This window comes from Photinus pyralis, unplaced genomic scaffold (genome assembly GCF_008802855.1).
Source record: "Photinus pyralis isolate 1611_PpyrPB1 unplaced genomic scaffold, Ppyr1.3 Ppyr1.4_LG1, whole genome shotgun sequence".
Taxonomy (NCBI): Eukaryota; Metazoa; Arthropoda; class Insecta; order Coleoptera; family Lampyridae; genus Photinus; species Photinus pyralis.
The window spans coordinates 7,051,531-7,072,405 of record NW_022170249.1 but is presented as its reverse complement, the minus strand read 5'-3'; the positions used below and the strand labels follow the sequence as shown (position 1 = coordinate 7,072,405).

The window sequence follows — 20,875 nt, the reverse complement described above, 5'->3', positions numbered from 1 at the left end:
TATGGCATAAAAAACTAAAAAAGTTTATTACCTACAGAAAAGTTTATTACACAGAATTTTATGATCTACAAACAACAATTATTTACAACTTTACTGTAAAATAATTAGGGGAGAAAATATTTCAATATAAAGAAATTACCATTGAAATACTTACCTATGGCCATTGCTTAAATTTAAACAATGCTATGGCACCTACGAGTAAAAATATGGCACAGACCTATGGTGCGTAAACCAATTCTATACCCTGTATATAATCCTCACTTAAACAGAGATGTCGCCAGTTAACGAATTCTTCGATGTAGTTTCCTATGGTGGCGATTTGCATGGGAAAATTACGTCATCAATTTAATGAAGTACAGAAATGGTGGCTGTGGTTGTCGGGCGTTTCGAATTTAATTAATTAGATTCACCGGCTAGTTAAGGTATTCCGCGTTTAAGTGCGTATTTATTATTAGTGTGTTAAGGTCTGTACAGGTAGGCACTTTTTTCTAAGCTCTCACGATGATGTCCTTTCATAAAACACCTGTTTTTTCTTATTCCTTGTAAGGATTTGGTTTCCTTCCTTTATACATTGTATTACTTTTGCTTGGATTTCTATCTTTCAATAATGTATTAGTCTTAACATTTTCTGTATGGAATAGTCCAATTTCGCCGCAATTTGCGTCTTAAGTTGACTGCATTGATTTTTATGAATCATGGGATTTGACTTGTGTTTTTTAGAACTGATGATGTCTGATCGTAAAGCCGAATTAGAACGTAAAAAAGCAAAACTTCAAGCTTACCGTGAGGAGAAGGACAGGCGTCGGAAGGAGAAAGAGCTTAAAGATGTCAAGGAGGCTACGAGTAGGATGCTGGGAGGCGCCGGCGACCAAAAGGAATTGGACGAGATGTTAAGTTCACTAGGTGTTGCGCCGGTTTCCGATATTCTCTCAAGTTTGTCTAGTGCTAATTCGTTAACTCCAGATAATAGTATCAATCACACCCCAGACACCTCTCTACAAACGAACGGTCTTGTTAATAAGTATGAGTATTTTTTATTAGTCATTGCATTTACACTCATATTCGTATATTGCAGCGTCTATTTGGGGAAAAGAAAAACTCCTCAGTTGAGTGTTGTGGCTGTGCAATCGACAAGTATTCCACCGAAGGAAACTGTGTCATATACCAAACAAACTCAGACAACTACCAGCGGTCATGAACGGGATGGTAAGCGTTTATGTGTGTACCTGTGTGCGTTAGTGACTGTGAAGTTAGTGTCATTATCAAATGAGAAATTTTGTAATAGTTCTATGTGCACTCGTAATACCTACAGTTAGTAAAAGATTTGAAGTTGAAGAAATGAGGTACCAATTTCGTATGGCAGCTCATTTTTTGAGAACTCATTTAGTGTGATTAGTTCAAATTAACACCCCTCAACACTTCTATATTTTTAGAGAGGTTTAAAAAAACTTCTCAATACTGAATGGACCGAAATTTAAATTTGAAAAATCCCCATTTACGACTGGGATACATCATTGTAATATCCATAGTTTTACATACATTTCAGAAATGTTGAATTGAAAAGTTAAACTATTTATGGTACCTACCTTTTTAAATTTGCATTTTTCTTGATAAGTAAGCACCACAGTGAAAAATATTAAATACAAAAATTGTGTGTAGATGAGCTGTCCAAAAAGGCCATACCCCATGTGTAGCGTTCAAAATGAAAGCGCTAAAGAGCATTTTCTTAATGTGATACTATGATTATATCTCGGATTATATAGTCAGCGGCTAAAATATGGAACAAATTCATTTGAAAATCAGGCGTATCATAATTTTTCTTTTGGAATTAATTTTTGCTCTAAAGAGAAAATATATGTGTGTCAAAAAGTAGGTTTTGAGTTGATTCTTAAAATGGAACAGGATTTTTTTAATCCATTTTTGAATTCTTAGTCAAATTCTACAATAAAAATAATTCGAACATGGATTTAAAAAAATACTGTTCCATTTAAAAAATGAACTATGGTATCAAAATCTACTTTTTGACGCACCCTGTATATTTTCTCTTTAGTGCAAAATGCGCAAGAAAAAATTATGGTAGACATGTTCGAGCATTGTTTTCAAACCAGACACCTGAATTTGAAATGAATTTGTTCCATATCTTATCCGCTCACTGTATAATAATAATAATAATAATAATAATACCTCAAGAACAAAGAAACACCATAAACACAAGTAACGCAACATGTACTACAAAGACAGGTCCATCCAATAAAGTTACACGCCCTAGCACAGTTAAAAAACACAATACTCCTTCTTCTCAGAAACAACCCACTCGTATACAACCGAAACGCAAAAACCTTAACAGCACCACAGGCTCACAAAATACTGCAATATCTCCACCAAAAACCCAAGCAACCTCACAAATACGACCTCAGGAACAAAGAAACACCATAAATACAATTAAAAAACACAAAACTCCTTCTTCACAGAAACACACCACGTTATCACAACCCACTCGTATTCAACCCAAACGCAAAGCCAAAGAAACACTTACACAATAAACTCCATTTAATAAAATTACAGGAATTATTATAATGATTTTTTTTGTTTTGTTTTCCTCTTTCCTGATAGCGTTGGCTATTGTGCCCATCAATAGGTATGTTGGTAAGTACGAATTACATTATCCCTAGATGTCCAATGTACGTGTGTGATATTTTTTTTTTTTTTTTTTTTTTTTTTTTTTTTTTTTTTTTTTTTTAAGGACCCTACATAACTTCACCAGACACAGACACAGACACTAATCGTTACTTGATTTTAATCCGTGCGATTAGTTAACCAGGCTAGACCTGAGTTCTCACAAGAAACACCGACCATAATAATAATAATACATAACTTCACCAGACACAGACACAGACACTAATCGTTACTTGATTTTAATCCGTGCGATTAGTTAACCAGGCTAGACCTGAGTTCTCACAAGAAACACCGACCATAATAATAATGAATCGACACAATACATCACAGCTGGAAAAAGACAACTTTTAGATTATGGGCTCGAACAGGGAAATTTTATAAATTCCCTGGACGAGAATGAATCTTAAGTATCAATATCATAATACACTATCGAAAAATTTTATCTTCAAGACATTTAAGTTACTCCGCGCAATTGTTGTCTCACCCTGTACATAGCACACATACTCGATGTAGCATTTCTGATAGCTCGGTCAATCTAAATATAAAAAAAACTTCAAAGTTGGCTAAAATGTTCTTTGGACCTTTCTCTTGAATATTTCTCTTTCTTTATCTCGTGCGGTTTTAGCTTGCTCCCGCTAAGGCCATTTAGCCTTTGGCCGGCAGCATCTGCATAGAATGTGTTCTGCCCCTTCATTTGCCTGTTCACAAAGTCTGCAATAATTTGGCCAGTCGTCCTGGTCCTGGCCATCAAATTTTGCTGTCTAAAAGGGGGGCGCCCCCTCCACAAATTATTTAATGAGATGCTGTTTGTGAAAGTAAAACGCGCATAACTTTTACATACGACAACGATTCTGTCTCAGATTTTGCATACTCATGCCTTTAGTGGTGCCAAGTTAAACTTTAGAAAATTTGGGGGGGGGTAAACACATGTTCTACCCTTCATGGTATTCTAATGAAAGGTCTTATCAAAATAAATTAGTTTGTACAAACAATAACTTTCCCGTGCGACTCTTTCGAGATCAGTGGGCCGGGGAGGGGGGGGGGGTATTCTAATTAAACGACACAATGAAAGGAACCGTTTCCTACCAACTACTGTCCTTCTTTCTGTCCTCTTATCAAAGTACGGGGTGAGGGGGAGGGCGGGAGGGGTACCATCATGGTACTCTAATGAAAGGTCTCAACGAAAGGAATTCATTTCTACCAACCATAGTCCTCCTCAACCTCTTATTGTGATCACGTATATTCCCTTATTATACCTCAAGAATGGATTGTAGGAAGAGGGTACTCACAAAGGGCGATTCAGACGTCTGCAAGAAATATATCCATTGGTGATGTCAAAACAAAAGCTATTTCGGTTAAAAAAAATGCGCTTTATCTGCACAGGAGTTGTGCACAATCTATAATTGTTTTATGTGGCTTGTGTGCAGTCTACAGAAGGGCTCCGGCCCTATTGACTACCGCCTGGCGCCTTGTTTGACCAGTTCATCTGCCATTATGTTGCCTGCAATGTGCAGTTTGAATGTGAGAATATCTATTTTTGTCCCTTTCTTGATTTATGAGGTTTATGACATAGACCTTCGCTTGAAAGACTGTGGCTTTTTGTCCCAGTGATTCCGAGACAACCACACAAACCAACAATTTTTTTAGGAAAATAAGACATTTTGTACACAACACAACAAATAAACCGCTGGGTTATAAAATTATGCATATCTTTTCTGTTCATTATAATATTATACAATAAGTACAATGGAGGTATGCCACTGGTCTCGCACGGCAAAAATGCAAACAGCTGATGGAGTAAACCAAAAGTAATCACAGTTTTGTGCACACAAGAAAATGGCCGCCACATGAAAATTTGCTTCAACGCGCAGCATTGCCCTTGAAGGATATTATCAGTCCCCCTTAATCATAGTCTCAGGGTGCACACGCATTTAGTGGAATTTATTATTTTATTTTGTGTGTTAAGTAGAACTAGCAAGAAAATTCATAATATTAAAAAATGAGGTTCGTTTTTTTTACTGTGCTGTGATTATTTCCAATTTAACTAAACAGATGTTTTTCACCTATAGGGCGATTCACACTTAGAGTTCATTATTGGTCTTATGATTTAGTTTTAGACATACATACTAAACTTTAGTGTGAATAAAAGTATAGAATTATTATGGATACAAAAAGAGCTGGTCAGAAACCTATCGAGTTGGCAGTGGGCGTAAATGAAAAGTAACTATTCTCTAATGAATGTGGGTGCTTCTAAAATATTAGCCTGAAATTGAATTTCGGAATATTTAAATTTTGGCGCATATTTTATTTCATCTAGGATTCTAAACCTATTACGAGTGCAAACAGAATTATTAAGAAATTCTCAAATTTTCGATAATGCTGTAGTAATTTTACAGTCACGTTTATTTATTAATGTTGTGAGTGGATATTGCAGTAATACACAATTTGATAAAAACTCATGGATTGCATATTATATTTTAACACAAGATTCGTTAGTAAAGTTGGATGATTACATATCTCAAACTATGAGGAAGTAGATCAATTAAAATTTTTAATTTACACTCCCACCGCAGATAAGTAACAAAAGTTAACCGTACCACTAACATATCTACAATTGGGAAGGAAACTTACATTTTTTTATGTTTGTTATTTTTTGGTTGCTACACATTGGCTGCACTATTTAGTTAAAAGTTACTTTTATTTCAACTCTGAATAACATATCAAAATCGGTTCATTAAAGTATGATTTCTTTTGTCATTGTTATCGACGTGTCTTTATAAAATTAAGAGTAATTTGAATTTGGGTTGCGAAACGCAATATTTCATTATCTTTCCTAACTCCACACTACTGGTATGTTATTTGGGGTCTTGCTTATCTATGATTTCTTAATACAAGACACACACACACGTTTCTAGGGCACACGCTTTAAACTCTCCAAACCACTATTTTTACAAAAGAAATGACTGCGTAGCGGTTTGTATTATCTGTTCTTTTGGTACAAGAAAATTTCCTGTTTAAACTTGACTCATTTCAGCTGCTTGCTAACGAATCAGTACAAATACTGACAGATTACAAGTCAACCACAAACAATTCGTCAGGCACATTTTATTTGAGATGATAAATTTTAGAGTATAGGTCCTTCTGGTTATACAGGGAGTTGATAACAACTTGTTTAGTTTAAATGGAACACCCTATATATTAATTCATTTTTAGTAATGAATTTTGAAAGTACCGTCTGCATCCACTATTTTTTTTGTAAAGTCAAAATAACTTAAAAACCATAATTTGTAGATATCGACATGTGGGTATCAAACAAAAGAAGTGAAATTTCACGTAGAATCCAAAAATGCAATAAAAAAATAGGCGTTGCCATTTAAAATAACGAACTTACTAGCTACTTCCGGTATTTGAGGAAGTACCACCATTTTGAAAATATTTTTCATCGATTCAGCCTTGAGAGTAACTCCTAAGTAGACATTTTCAAAAACCTACCTATTTCACTTTCCCAGAAACATTTAACTAAAGCTCCCTAAAATACACTATCTACTGTATTTTACATAGTAATGACAATACACAGTGTTTCACCCACAGTGTAAAATAGTACGAGGTATGTGGATTACTACTTCTTCAGTATATGGCCGATGCAATGTAAGAGAAACGGAAAATATAGGCTTATAGTCTATCACACTTCCACTAGTGGAGTGTTATGGAGTTTTCTTACCAAAATCACGTTCGCGCGCGTTTACTTCAAAACTCTGGATCAACCGATATAGATACAAAAAAATGTGTGGATGACTAAATTTCATGTGATATACTGAGGCAATGCTTTCTATATCATTTTTATATTCCCTCGACCGCAATTATTACTTTACAATTTAACCAGCAGTTTATTTTCCACTGTGCTCTCGATCTATTTAGTCTGATCATCATATTTGATGCCAAGCGTTCATACTCTTTAACCCTAAGAAATCAAATAAGAATCATTATTTGAAAAATACGCTGTAAGGTGTTTAAATCTACTCTTTTTACAAATGTCTTTATTTTCATGTCAATATTTTTTTCGTCACAAATATAAAATACTATTGTGCAATTGAGCAAAGTCCTTTGTTGATGCGATATGACTCGAAGTATCGAGTTTTTTCAACCCAACTGTGATTCAGAAGTTATGCCATGTCACAATTGATAGTTATATGAACTTTGTTTAAATGTTGTAGCTAATTGGCATTTTTTCTATTTTATTTCCGTAGGAAAAACAATTTAGGGATCATTTGCAGCAGTGATATGGTGTAATAATTCAGTCTGTGTTTTTTGATGGAGTTTGTAAAAATTTATGTAAGCTGTTCTGAGACCGCTAGTTTATTATAGAAATAATTTTTTATTATGTGTATGTAGAGTATTACGAGGGTAGCAGACGTTTTGAAATAAAAAATTATCAAGTGTAAGAAACTTCTATTATATACATTTGAAAGCTACACTCTTGGGCTATTTTTCAACATAGTCGCCATTCATATTCAGGCACTTATCATAGCGCGGTACAAGTGTTTTGATTCGAACTTTTATAAATCCGCCGCCTGAGACTTTAACCACTGGTTATCGCCGGCTTGAAGTTCAGCATCACTGTCCATGTGCTGCGTTGCGAGCAAGGTCTTTATCGCTGGAAAGAGGTGGAAGTCGCTTGGCGCTAGATCAGAGCTGTATGGAGGGTGATCCTTTCTCCCATCCAAGAACTGTCCAGTATGGTTGACTGTGTACGGGTGGGCGTTGTCGTCGAACAACAAAACTTCCAGCCATGAAGACCTGGCGCAACACATGGACAGTGATGCCAAACTTCAAGCTGCGATAACCAGTGTTTAAAGTCTCAGGCGGCGAATTTATAAAAGTTGGAATCAAAACACTTGTGCCACGCTATGATAAGTGCCTCAATTTGAATGGCGCTTGTGTTGATCAATAGCCCAAGAGTGTAGCCCCCAAATGTATACAATAATAGATTTTCTTAACAAGTTTAAAATTTTTTATTCCAAAATGTCTGTTACTTTCTGGACAACCCTCGTACTAATAATATTGTACCATTGATGAAATAACCATGTCTTTAGACACAATTAGTACAAGTTCTAATAAGAGCAAGAGAATTATGCAAACTTTGAAGTTTCTTACAACAGAAAAATGATTCTCTAATAAATGTTTGCTTTGGGTTAGATAAGGATAGTATTAATTTTAGTACTTTTTATGTAAATATTTCACACATACACACAAATACATATACAAGACAACAAAAGTACATATGAGTAGTAATATTTTCTTAAACAAAAATGTTTATATTTTCTGCTGCCAGAGATTTTACCATACTCTACTTGGAGAAAGTGTGAGTACTACTCTGTTGTATCCTTAAATTGTTTTTCATTTCATCTCGGGGTTTTAATTTCCGCTTTTAGATGGCCTTTTTTTGCGGCTAACATTTTTTGAGCTCGATGGAAAAACAGTGTTTTTAATTTATTCGCTTCTTAGCTACTGAGAGTTGTAAAAACATCTTGTTTTTCTTTTAAAGAGCTCATAGGTCTTAATAGAATGACATGTCATTATATGTGATGCTAACAAGGATCTTCTTCATCTTCTTCCCCACTTAAAGGCTACATGGAGGACTGGTGGAGGCCTCGCAAAGGTATTGTACATATTTTTCTACAAACTTTTATCTGCACGATTCTTGTTTTCTAGATATTGTGTGTGATATTTGTAAGTTACTAGAATGCTACGCTATTTATGTGAAAAGGCAGGTGGGAGGGACCACAAAGTCTTCCAATATTGTTTAAACTGAAAAGTAAAACTATATCTTCTTTGTATACTGCACTACATTTCTCAACTTTCATGGAGTTGCTTCAGCTGAACTTTCTATATGGCGCTCTATCACTAAGTAACTTTTGTGTTGCTATTTCTAGTAAATGAAATTTTGCATGTAAATGTAACGCAGCACACCATTTTGTGTTGCGTTTACAAATACCTCTTTAATTTGTAGTGAATTATTTAAATTATTCTAATTTTGGCCATGCCGTTGTATTGTTTTTTTTTTAAGTATACACATGCTCTTTGTTAATATTTGTGGCATTAAAATCAATTGTGAGAATACACAACAAATTGCTGTTATGGAAATTAAAACCTTTTTGTGTATATATTTTGCAGGCTAGTCCTATGTCACTTTACTTGTTTTGGTTTCGGACATAAAATACTTTTTATCAAGATTTATGTCAATTTTCAGTAACATTTGTGCTTGAAGTTGTATCTGGATAATGTCCACAAGGGCATATTAATGAAGAGAATTGATTTGTTGGTTTTTGCCATAGGTTAGTAGTACTTTCTGTAGGCTTTTCAAGAAAGGGTATGGCTATACGTCTACTACGCCGTCATATGACATTTTGGCAATGAGAAAATGCATGTGATATTCTTTGTTTCATCATACGAAGAGTTTTGTGATGGTGACAGTACCAAAATTAATTTTTTTACCAAATTTAAAAAACTGTATACACAAAAGATGCCGCACGGTCCCTTCTTTTAATTTAAAGTTTTCAAGGGAGTGCTGCGATAATGCATAATAACGCTAAAAATGAACTTATTCCATACATATGGCAATAATAATACTATTTTTCTGTTGAAAGTCACCCAAGCCATTTTGAATTATTATTATTAATATGCTCCATGTGGACTTGTAGAGTATTCAAAGTTCTCACAGATCTATGTTTGATTTTATAAAGTTAATGGAATTTGTTTATGGCGTCTACCTACTAAGAATAATAACAGCAATATTTTCCCCTTATTGAAAAAATATGTATTAAGATATGTGACCTGTGTGTCAGTTGAATAAACTGTCAAACTCAACATAGGATATGTCATAGGCGTTTGTATATTTTTGACAAAAGTGGATCCATTTAGAATTTTTGTTTATTCTCAAAACTTGATTTTAAGATAAGCCACATAATTGGTTAAAAAATAAACAAGTGTAGGTTTCCTTTCATTATCATAGACAATTATAATTTACACCTTGTAAGTATGTGGTAGAATTGATTGAGATAATTTGATTTGAATACAATTGGTAGGAGGGGTTTCTTTAGGTGATCAAATAATTAATTATTCCTTTCCTTTCCCAGCTCATGCAACTGATTATTACGGTAAGTTATGATTTTACCTACTTTATTTTGCTTTCTGCATTTCAATTAGGACCTTCCTCTCTTCCGATTTTGTTATAATCCTGTTTTACTTTTGTGTTTGAATGATTAATAGTTTCATTTACTCCCTCCTCTTTGTTTGGATTTTATAACAGCAATTTGAATGATGGAAAATAACACAAAATGCTTTTTGTTGGTTGCACAGGATCGCGTTCGAAGTTTACGTCATATATTTTTGTAACTGTAAGAGCATTTCAGCATTTTACTAAGAGGGTTGTGAATGTTTGGATGTGTTTTAAAAGAAATTTCACTCTTAAATTTGTATAAATTCATTTAATTTAATTCTAATGTTAAGGTGTAATTTCTTTTAATTGCAACATTCAGTGCGAATGGAATTCTTCGTATTCTGTAATACACCGAGTATGATTGCTATACAAGTTTTTGGGACGGGAGGTATTATTTGCTTGTATTTTATGTATGTTTACTAAATTTGCTTTTTAACAGCACGCTTTGTCACTAATAAATAGCTGAGGTAAATCCATTCCCTCTTGCATTAACTTTTTTTGCTTTATTTCTATCGGTTGTTTGATTTGATATACCTGCATAATATTTAATGCAAGATAATGAATGGTACTTATTTAATTAGCAATTTTTCAAAATTCTTAGTGCAGCCAATACGACAACCTAAATTTTATTCTAATAATCCAATCCCTACTGATACATGTTTCTTTCCCCTCAAGACGAGTACAATCTAAATCCGGGTTTAGAGTGGGAGGACGAGTTCACAGGTAGGTGGCTTTTCCGTCTCGCTCTGTCTTAATAAACGCAAATGGTATTTATTATACATCATCTAATGTGCTTGCTTGTGTAAACATTAATTTTCGTAACCTAATCATGGATTTTAGATTTTTTGTTATAAACCTGGTATCTAAATGCATTTCTTGGTAGTTTAACTTCATTTTGTTACTAAAGTGGGAACGCTATTGGATGATAAGTTTATGGAATGCTTCCGCTATATGCATTTTTAAAGGAGTAGTTTTAGTGGAATGAGGACACATCTAGCTTGGTCATTTCTTGATTGTATCACTGCAGATCTTTGTATAGCACTGATATATAGAAAGATGATAATGTTTACATGTTATATTATAGTATGCAATGAATATTTCCTCTACAATATCCATACCTTGTGTGACAATTCCTTCATGCTTTATGCAACTATGTGTTTAACTCCCTAATTTTTTAATTGAAGTGTACTGTTAATGCTTTTCCCTTGATAGTGATGGATGAGTAAATGTATTCTTGACTTACACTTCAATTAATAACAAATAATAGCAATAATAAAATACTGCTTGTTTGATGAGATGTACCTTCACAATGTAAACAGTACATATCGTCATGTTTTTAGTTCTACCATGGATAATCACATGAGTAGAAGTCTGGGCGTAATTTATTTTACATCACTACGATGACGGAACATAAATGTGGTTTAAAGGTTTACATTAAATGGCAATTTCTGTACATTTCATTCTATTAATTTGACTTGCTATTTTCCTATATCATCATTATCTGATTCATGTTTGAAATAATCATAATATCTATAATAATAATAATAATAAATCATTTTTGGGATAGATTTGTCACTTCTTTATATGAACAAATGTGTATTATCCAGGTAGAACATTGTTTCCATTAGATAAATTCTTTTTTACTTTGTTTCCCTGTTTCCAACCATTCACCAGAATTGTAAATTAGTTTTTGTAAATATATTGCTATTATTTGCATTGACAAATATTTGAATGTCATTACTATTCGAGTTACTAACAATGTGTGATTAAAATTAACATTCAGATATTTGAACTGTACTGTGCTTCAGTTCCGAGAGTAACCTTAGAGCTAGATATAGTATGAAAGTTAGTGTGATTGATAAAAAGAGTGGGCAGCTTATTTACCACAGTTTTGACATATGACGACGGGCAAGGTGAAGACGAAGAGGGCAGTCTTCCGCATCTTGGTGGATTTGGAAGTAAGCTGCCTCCGGGAATTCTTCCACATGGTCTCCCGCAAGTTAAAGAAGTTCAACCCGCCGTCACGGCCGTGGAGCAGGAACAAGCAAAACATGAAGTTAAAGAAAGTAAGAGTCCACCTCACATTTAGACCACAATGACCATATCCGCAACCTCAAATTATGATCAAAATTCTTGATTCATTAAAATTTTTCTGCAACTCAAATGAGTTGCCTTCTCAGGGGCGATGCATCGCACTCCACCTCACAGACAACACTTTTTTTCGGACTTGGCACTGATACGGCGCGAATTTCTTTAAACATTTTTTAATGTACTTATCTCGGTAGCTAAAATTAATTATTTGGGTACATGATGTAAAATGTAAATGATAAAAAAGTATGTAGGGTAGTGTACACCCCTAAATTAAACACTACAGTTTAAATGTTTATTGACCAGTATCAATGGCTTCATACATTGCTCTGATTTTCGTGTGCGGGTCGCGCGCCTTAGCAAGTCATAATAAAACGTGATGTTTTCATGTTTAACGAACTTCCGGTTGACATTTATTAAAGTGAAGTTACATTGGTCGGGGTTATGGTCACAACCCATCCACCTCAAAATGACACCTGTGATTCCACTCAAAATTTACAGTTCGAGAGCTGAGTGAAGAGGAAAAGCAGATGATTATTTTATCAGAAGACTTTCAACGGTTTGTGGATCGTGCTGGAAAAATTGTCGAGCGTGCTTTAGGTGAAACTGTCGATATTTATACTGATTACATAGGCGGTTCTGGCGAAGATGGACTGTAAGTTATAAAATGTTGGCTTACGCACAATTTAATGTTTTACATTAGTGACGAAAAATCTCATCAACGAATTGCATTAAATCGATGGTTCTACGATGAGAGATGGTCAAAAAATCGTTGTGTTACTTCGTTAGATTGGTGCCCGCAGTACCCAGAATTACTTTTAGCGTCATATAACAACAACGAAGAGTCTCCAAATGATCCAGATGGTGTGGCTTTAATTTGGAACACTAAATTTAAGAAGACCACTCCCGAGTTTATTTTCCATTGTCAAAGCGGTGTAATGTCAGCAACATTTGCGAGGTTTCACCCAAATTTAATATTAGGAGGTACTTATTCCGGGCAGATTGTGCTGTGGGATAATCGTGTACAAAAAAGAACGCCCATTCAACGAACCCCCTTATCGGCAACTGCGCATACAGTGCGTACACCTTCTTATTGTTAAACTGACTATAGTAATGATTTTCCAGCACCCCGTTTACTGTGTTAACGTAGTCGGCACACAGAATGCACATAACCTCATTAGTATATCGACAGATGGGCGATTATGTTCATGGTCTTTAGATATGTTAAGTCAGCCACAAGAGACTTTAGAATTACATAGGATGCAAGGGAAGGCTGTTGCCGTAACCTGTTTAGATTTTCCACATTCCGATGTAAATAATTTTGTTGTCGGTAGTGAAGAAGGCGCCGCTTATTCTGCATGTCGACATGGAGCAAAAGCTGGAATTGTAGATACGTACGATGGGCATCAAGGGCCAATTACTGGTATTAGTGTAAATGCTGTCCAAGGTGGCATCGATTTCTCTCATCTATTTTTGACTTCTGCAATCGATTGGAGCATGAAATTGTGGAGTTTGAAGGTGTTTTGTTTCAATAAAATAGCATAATCTTATTTTTGTATTTAGGATGCCAAGCCAATATATTCCTTTGAGGATAATAGTGATTATGTATTGGATGTCGCTTGGTCACCAACTCATCCCGCCTTGTTTGCGTCTGTGGATTGCGGCGGGCGATTGGACTTATGGAATCTTAATCAAGATACAGAAGTTCCTGCAGCCAGTATATACGTCGATGCAAATCCAGGTTTGAATAAAGTATCTTGGACGCCATCTGGATTGCACGTTACTGTTGGGGATAATCAGGGGAAAATTTGGGTGTATGACGTTGCAGAGGTAAGATTTCTCCCAACATTGTGTATGCATTATTTTCATGCAAATTTATAGAACTTCGCTCATCCTCGACATGATGAATGGAATAAGTTTTTGTATACCATACAAGAGCTACGGAATAGTCAAGTGGATGAAGAATTAGAAAAATTAAATCTTTCAGTTACAAGTCCTCCATTATCAAGTATGAGTTCATTATCATTACCGCTACGATAAATAGAAATTAATATTTGCTGTGAATTTCATTATTAAATGAAGATGATCTGTAATATTCATCTTTGTAATTAAAAGAAGAAGAATATTTATTTATGAAGCCAATGTTCACTATTTGTTAAGTAATTAGATAATTTGCAGCTGTACTAATACTACATTATAATATTTAGCAGTTGTGATTCCTCGTCTATATATTATGTATATATGGATTAGGTTGTAATAATTCTTTGTCTCAGTTATGCGTAACTCCAGTGCTAAATAAAACAAATTTGGTTTTATGCTGAAATAAACGTTTCGAAAAGTTCTTCATTCAGGGTTCGCGTGAATACTCTCAAAGCATTGTCACTTTATTTTTTACCTTTTTTGCACAGATTGGCATGTACATAGCTAATTTATTGTTTTGTTATATGGTATTTAATTAAATTTTTTTACTTATTTAAACATATTTTTTATTTCTATTTTGCACACATGCTTGGATGTTTCTTTGATTTTTTGAGAAAGCATGCATAATATATCGCATATTACATACCGCTTTTTCATAATGGAGAAATGTGGTGCCTTTTTAGGAGTAACAGCAGCGGGCATGTTATTTCATTTCATAATTCCTTTCCAGTCTTACCAAGGCAATCGAATGTTCATTCACATTATACACAATTCCACTTCTTTTTACTATGGGATGTTCTTTAGGGTTCCACTTTACTTAAACACTCGATTGACTGGATGTTATACTAATATTAATCGTAAGTTAATAGTATGAACATTCTGATAAGTCTGTAATCTGAAGGTCTCGACCACCTGAAATTATAGCATTTGTCAACTGGGAACTGTTTGGGCCATTATATATCAATATCGTTTATGAGAAACTAACTATGCACTGGTTTGATGCTACTAATTCTTTGCCTTGTATGTCAATGTAAATTGTGAAAAGTTGAAAGAAATAAAGACTAAAGTTTCTTTCTGTTATGTAAATGGCAGGGGCCCAATATGCTGGTAGGCCGTAATGATTAATGAAGCAGACTGCCCCTGTAATTATCTATAACTTTCCTTTACATATTGCTATGTGCAATGGCAACTGGATACCAAACCAGCCCCATAAACACCTGTCCAGATAGCTCAACAAAACACAGGTACTCGAAAAACCTCCCACACGAAATGATTATAATTTTTCCAGTGCATGTCCAGCGTCCGCTACTGCGAAAAATCTATAAGCCTTTACTTATTATTAATCTGAGAAAACTCGACAGCCTTGATCAACTCCACAATTCCAAAGAAATATATGAAACATTTTTATTTAAACGCCTAGCATAACTAGATACCAACAAAAAAATGTATCATGAAAACTCATATCTTGGGTCGTAATTTGGGCTCGATTAAACAACATAAAATATTTACAGAGGAAACAAATCTATTAGAAAAGATCAAGATCAATAGTAAATAAATAAAAATAAGGAGCCCACAGGGCTTATAAACAAAGTACCATGCATAAGCGATCGAATCACAAATTACTTATAGAAATCTTAATTACCTACTTGTGTTAATAATCAAAAATATCCGATCATATATAACTGTGATTTTCAACAAACAATGCACAACCAAAAACTAACTGATGTTGTTTTTGGAACTTACCTTCTTTACTTGCACTGAAATTTCGATTTAGATGACACCGACTTTGAATTACAGATGTACAATTGGCTCTGATGATGGAAAAAAGTTTTATCGCGACTTAAGTCTCTCTCTTCAAATTAATTAGCGAATATCGAAATTTATCGCACTGACCAGAGGTAACATTTTACAAAAGAATGATCTTTTAACACGTAAGTTCTTTACAATCAAATAAACAAAATACAAGCGATTAGTTAAACAATGAATTAACAACATTAAATAATTCTTAAACAAAATCACATTGACTTAAAATATGATCGAAATTGCATTCCATCTCAAATTAACGACAACATCTACCCTTAAAAATAAATGAAATTCCACATACAGGATGGCCCATTGTTATTATAGGTGCTGAAGCCAAACATAACGTCTGCATTTTTCAAAAGATTGATATCGGAAAAGTTGTTTTTACAGGCCTTTAAATTTTTCCCAAAAAAAAACAAACAAATTAAATTTGGTTTCTGAAATTGCAATTGTTTCCCCTGTTAATTATATCTTATATCCAAGTTTAAGGGGGAAAAAACTCGCCCTATGTAACCTATACAAGTAGTGGTGTATCCTCACCAATCTTCCCCTTGTCACTTCCTGCCCACACTGCAGAAGTTCATTCAAATGAGTAAACATTTTAACATTTAAAAGTTCATTAATTTTCACTTGCATAAAGCTAAACAAAAATAAGGATAGATACAGGGTGTTCAAAACGTCTGAACTTTTGAGATGCAGGGTGTTAAAGTTTTAAGAAAAAAATCATTTTTTATTGTTTTCATTCCACGTGTAAAGCAAGAAAAAATAAATCTAAAAGAGAAGGACGCAGTGTAACAGGCTAACAGCTAACTGAGCATGCGCCCCCCCCCCTCTGTCCCCGCGATTAATTACACAAATATTACTTAGGGTACTTTTGACTTATTATACTACTTTTTTAGGCAACCATTTCCAATGTTGTTTGTTTACATGCACTTCTACGTCACAAATTTCGGGTGGTTGACTCGTGTTGGCAGTGAAAGGTCTAGCTAAATAGTGTACACTATATTCAACCCTAGGATTTTCAAGGCCCTCGGGGTCCGACGCCCGAACAGTCTTTTCAGACCGAGTTGCCATTGCAATCTGACAGCGAGGGGTAAACCGCGATGGGAAATCAGTGTACACGTTTGAGGAAATCTATGAGAAATCATAGGAATTCCGGAGGAACTCCTAGGAAAGCTAAGAATTCCAAGGAATTCCATGTGTATTCAGGAGGAATTCCAAGGAAATCACAGGAACTCCGAGGAAATCAAGGGAACTCTAAAGAAATCAAAGGAACTCGTGCTGCATTTTATTATTTAATTTGGTCTTAACTAATTTTTTTATTTGTTTATGGTATTTTTCTCATTTAATAATGAGTTTTTCTCATTGCAAATAGGTCTATTAAAATATAAAATAGTGTTTCGTCTAAGGTCGTGTCTTTATCCGTCCGTCCGTCCATCCGCTAACTTTGCGACGCTACTAGTTCTTTATCTTAAGAGCTATTGTTCTACTTTTTTTGCTATTTGGTTCGTTATGGTGTCGAGTCTTGTACCAAGGAAGGAATTTTTTCTGTACCGCTTACAAAAAAAGTTATTGTAAAAAAAACAAAAAACCGTTTTTTACATGTTCCATAATTTTACCCTTTTGCCGTTTATTAACGATCCTAGAGATCGTTTATAATTTTGCATTGCTATCTGTCGCCTGCCGGTTGGTCTCTCCGTCTGTTCCTTTGTCTGTCTGTCCATCTATCTGTCCGTGTGAACGATAACTTTGTTTAGAAATGTTCGATCGCTTTTACATCTCCGTTAGTTATGAACTGAATTGCATGAAATTCAATATGGGCATAGATTTAGCCATATAATACGCAATGCCAAAAGTTGAATCGAATCGATTCAAAATTCACAGTGCCCTTTTCGCATCTCGACCATTTATAAACCGAATTGCAAACTTTTTTACTTATAAAAGTATTTGAATGAAATTTGATACATAGGCACTTGGAATAAAGGAAAATCAAACGCCAATTTCAAAATTTGGTTTTGCGCATGCGCAGTGCCAACTTTTTTATTTATGGAAGAATTTAAACGAAATTTGATACATAGGCACTTGGGATAAAGGAAAATCAAACGCCAATTTCAAAATTTGGTTTTGCGCATGCGCAATGCCAACTTTTTTATTTATGGAAGAATTTAAACGAAATTTGATACATAAGCACTTCAAATAAAAGAAAATCAAACGCCAATTTCAAAATTTCGTTTTGCGCATGCGCAGTGCCAACTTTTTTATTTATGGGAGAATTTAAACGAAATTTGATACATAGGCACTTGGGATAAAGGAAAATCAAACGCCAATTTCAAAATTTGGTTTTGCGCATACGCAGTGCCAACTTTTTTATTTATGGAAGAATTTAAATGAAATGTGATACACAGGCACTTGGAATAAAGGAAAATCTAGCGCCAGTTTCAAAATTTTATTTTGCGCATGCGCAGTGCCAACTTTTTTATCTATGGAACTATTTAAGTGAAATTTGATACTTAGGCGCTTGGAATAAAGGAATATCTAACATTAGTTTTAAAATTTAGGTTTGCGCATGCGCAGTTCCAACTTTCTTATTTAGGAAAGCATTGATATGAAATTCTTCTCATAAACTGAAATTGAAGTAGCACGTCAACAATGGATTGCCCATGTGCAACGCTATCTTTTATATTTGTGGCCGGATTTTTACGATTTTAACAGAAGTTGCATCTTACAAATGGGAAATGAATGCAAGTGGAAATGCGCTTTATGTAAATCGTTTACGATTCCTTTTTAACTTGACACTTGACACTTTTATATTTTTTTTATGGTTTTACCTCGGGTTTTACTTACCAGGAAATTGTTAAATCAACGGAATAACAATGAAATAATTAAAAAACTTTAAAAAATCAGAGGAACTCACAGGAACTCCAAAAGAAAATCGACGGAACTCCAAGGAAATCAGAGGTATTTCGTGGAAGTTGGAGGAACTCGGAGGAAATCAGGGAAACTCAGAAGAAATCAAATGAACTCTGAAGAACTCGAAGGAACTCAGAGGAAATCTAATATTTATAGGAAATCAGTGTACAAAATTTGGGTTGCGGTTTACCCCCCGTCTGACAGTCAATATACCTAGCCAATCAACGATAGGATTGAAAAAATATGCATATTTTATCCAAAAAAACGATTGATTGTCGCTTACTGTTTCACCGGAAACAATCAGACATTATCTAAAATACTATGTTTTTTTAACCTACTTGGAGTTGTTAGAAAATGAAAAATGGGGATATCATAACGGATAGAGCATAAAAATGAGGATGGAATATAGTGTAAGTGTAAATTGTTGGTATTAAACACGGATTTCTTATATGAAAAACGATCAAATTTTAAAATTGATATACTTAAATAAAGAAAAAATTTTTAAAACTAAGTAAATCCATTTTTCAAATTGTGTTGTCAGAGAATGCTATATAGTACAAGTACAATATTTTTTTACGTTATTCGAAAAGAGCAATCAATTTCTGTAGGACTACATAAAATTCTGTATTCTGCAGGAAGTGATGGAATTCCTTGTGCTATTATGAAGCACATCACTAAAGATATCACGCCTGTGCTGTGTCACCTAATAAATAAATCTGCGGATGGCACATTTCCAAAGGTACTAAAATCTGCAATTGTGGTTCCGGTACACAAAAAAGGTGCCTCAAACGAATTTGGCAATTACCGACCTATATCTTTGCTATCCGCTGTCTCAAAAATTCTTGAGAAAGCGTTTTATGAAAGATTAATGAACTTCCTACTACACCACAAGATCCTGGATCCGCACCAATTTGGTTTCCGAAGAGGATTATTCACCGAAGATGAAGTCCTCTCATCTGTAAGTTGTATCTTCAGAAATCTAGAATTAGGGAAAAAAGTCACTGGACTTTTTTTTTATTATTCCAAAGCATTTGATGTGGTAGATCATGATCTCCTTCTATACAAACTACAACACTACGGAATCCGAGGTATTGCCTACGAATGGATAGTATCTTATTTAACTGGACGATCACAGCTTGTGTCGTCGTACTGTTCAAAGACTTGCATGTGCTTACAGCGCCCTCCGTTTATATTTTACAGTGCGCCATCTATGTTCGTAAACATAAAATTCACCTCTCCAGCAAGAAGCAGGAGCAGGACAAATATGAAATAAGGGGGGGAATGACCATATACCGCGACCGGCCCATAAATATACCTTGTCGGCAAAAAACTGTTACATATTATGCCTATAAGAGTATACAACAAATTGCATTTTATCTGCCTCTCACTTTAAAAATGCAGTGAGAAAGTTACTAATTGCGAAAAGTTATTATTCTCTAAAGGAATATTTAGAGGACGTATTATAAAGAAATTCGCATATGTATGTTAAATTCTTTGTTAATTGTTTTTACTTGTTGTATTTTGGGTTGTAATGACATATCCCACAACGCTTTAGTTCAAGGGACGAATAAAAATTATTATTATTATTATTAAAATATGGTTGATATACAACAAAATTGAGAAATACCAATATTTACAAAATGTATAAAATCAGCATGCTGTGTGCTGTCATAATATGTATGGTAGGTACCTGTTGTATTACACGGGGAGATGGTATCGTGCAGAAGTAAATCTTAAAAATGAAACATTGAACAAGTTATTGTAGGTCTCTTCTGTATGATATGGCACATGTCGTGCTAGATTTCACAAATTTTCTAAATATTGAATAACGAACATTTTGTATATCAATGATATCAACCATATGCATATTCTATGTAGGCGTACAGAAAATTGATTGCTCTTTTTAGATATTGTAAAATACTGTATTGCATTAGAAAAACAAAAGTTGCATCGATTTCCAGTTAAACCAGAAGTTTGAATATGCGATCAGATAGACTGTAATGTTACACACAATTGATTATATTTGACAAATTTATTGTGTGGCGCCAAATATAAGAGACATTGAGATAACCCTCTTATCTAGAATGCTGTATACCAAAGTTTTACTTAGGTTTTTGTGCGTGTCCCTTTGGATTTTCCAAAATACCTACCCTAAGATAATCGCTCTAAACGGGAGTGCGGAAAAATCTGATCTAGACAAAATTTTGTATCAGATGAAAACAATTAATCCAGTTAGTTTTAGATAAAAAAAACCATTAA

The 20,875-nt window shown here is 34.3% G+C and overlaps 1 protein-coding gene across 22 annotated transcripts; it reads left to right on the top strand.

The window, feature by feature from the left end:
- The first annotated feature begins 314 nt into the window (after positions 1 to 314).
- On the top strand, positions 315 to 14,461 carry LOC116181792 (cytoplasmic dynein 1 intermediate chain). Of its 22 annotated transcripts, XM_031502228.1 has the most exons (13): positions 315 to 474; positions 721 to 1,021; positions 1,076 to 1,206; positions 8,009 to 8,038; positions 8,303 to 8,335; positions 9,813 to 9,833; positions 10,571 to 10,618; positions 11,785 to 11,961; positions 12,485 to 12,638; positions 12,687 to 13,059; positions 13,109 to 13,501; positions 13,547 to 13,813; positions 13,865 to 14,461. In XM_031502228.1, the coding sequence occupies exons 2-13, from the start codon at positions 726 to 728 to the stop codon at positions 14,021 to 14,023; spliced, it is 2,082 nt and encodes a 693-aa protein (XP_031358088.1). In that variant the 5' UTR covers positions 315 to 474; positions 721 to 725; the 3' UTR covers positions 14,024 to 14,461. The 22 variants fall into 22 exon arrangements, with proteins under 22 accessions (XP_031358088.1, XP_031358112.1, XP_031358104.1 ...); XM_031502252.1 differs by lacking the exon at positions 8,009 to 8,038; XM_031502244.1 differs by lacking the exon at positions 8,009 to 8,038 and having other exon boundaries at positions 8,273 to 8,335; positions 11,809 to 11,961.
- Positions 14,462 to 20,875: the final 6,414 nt, after the last annotated feature.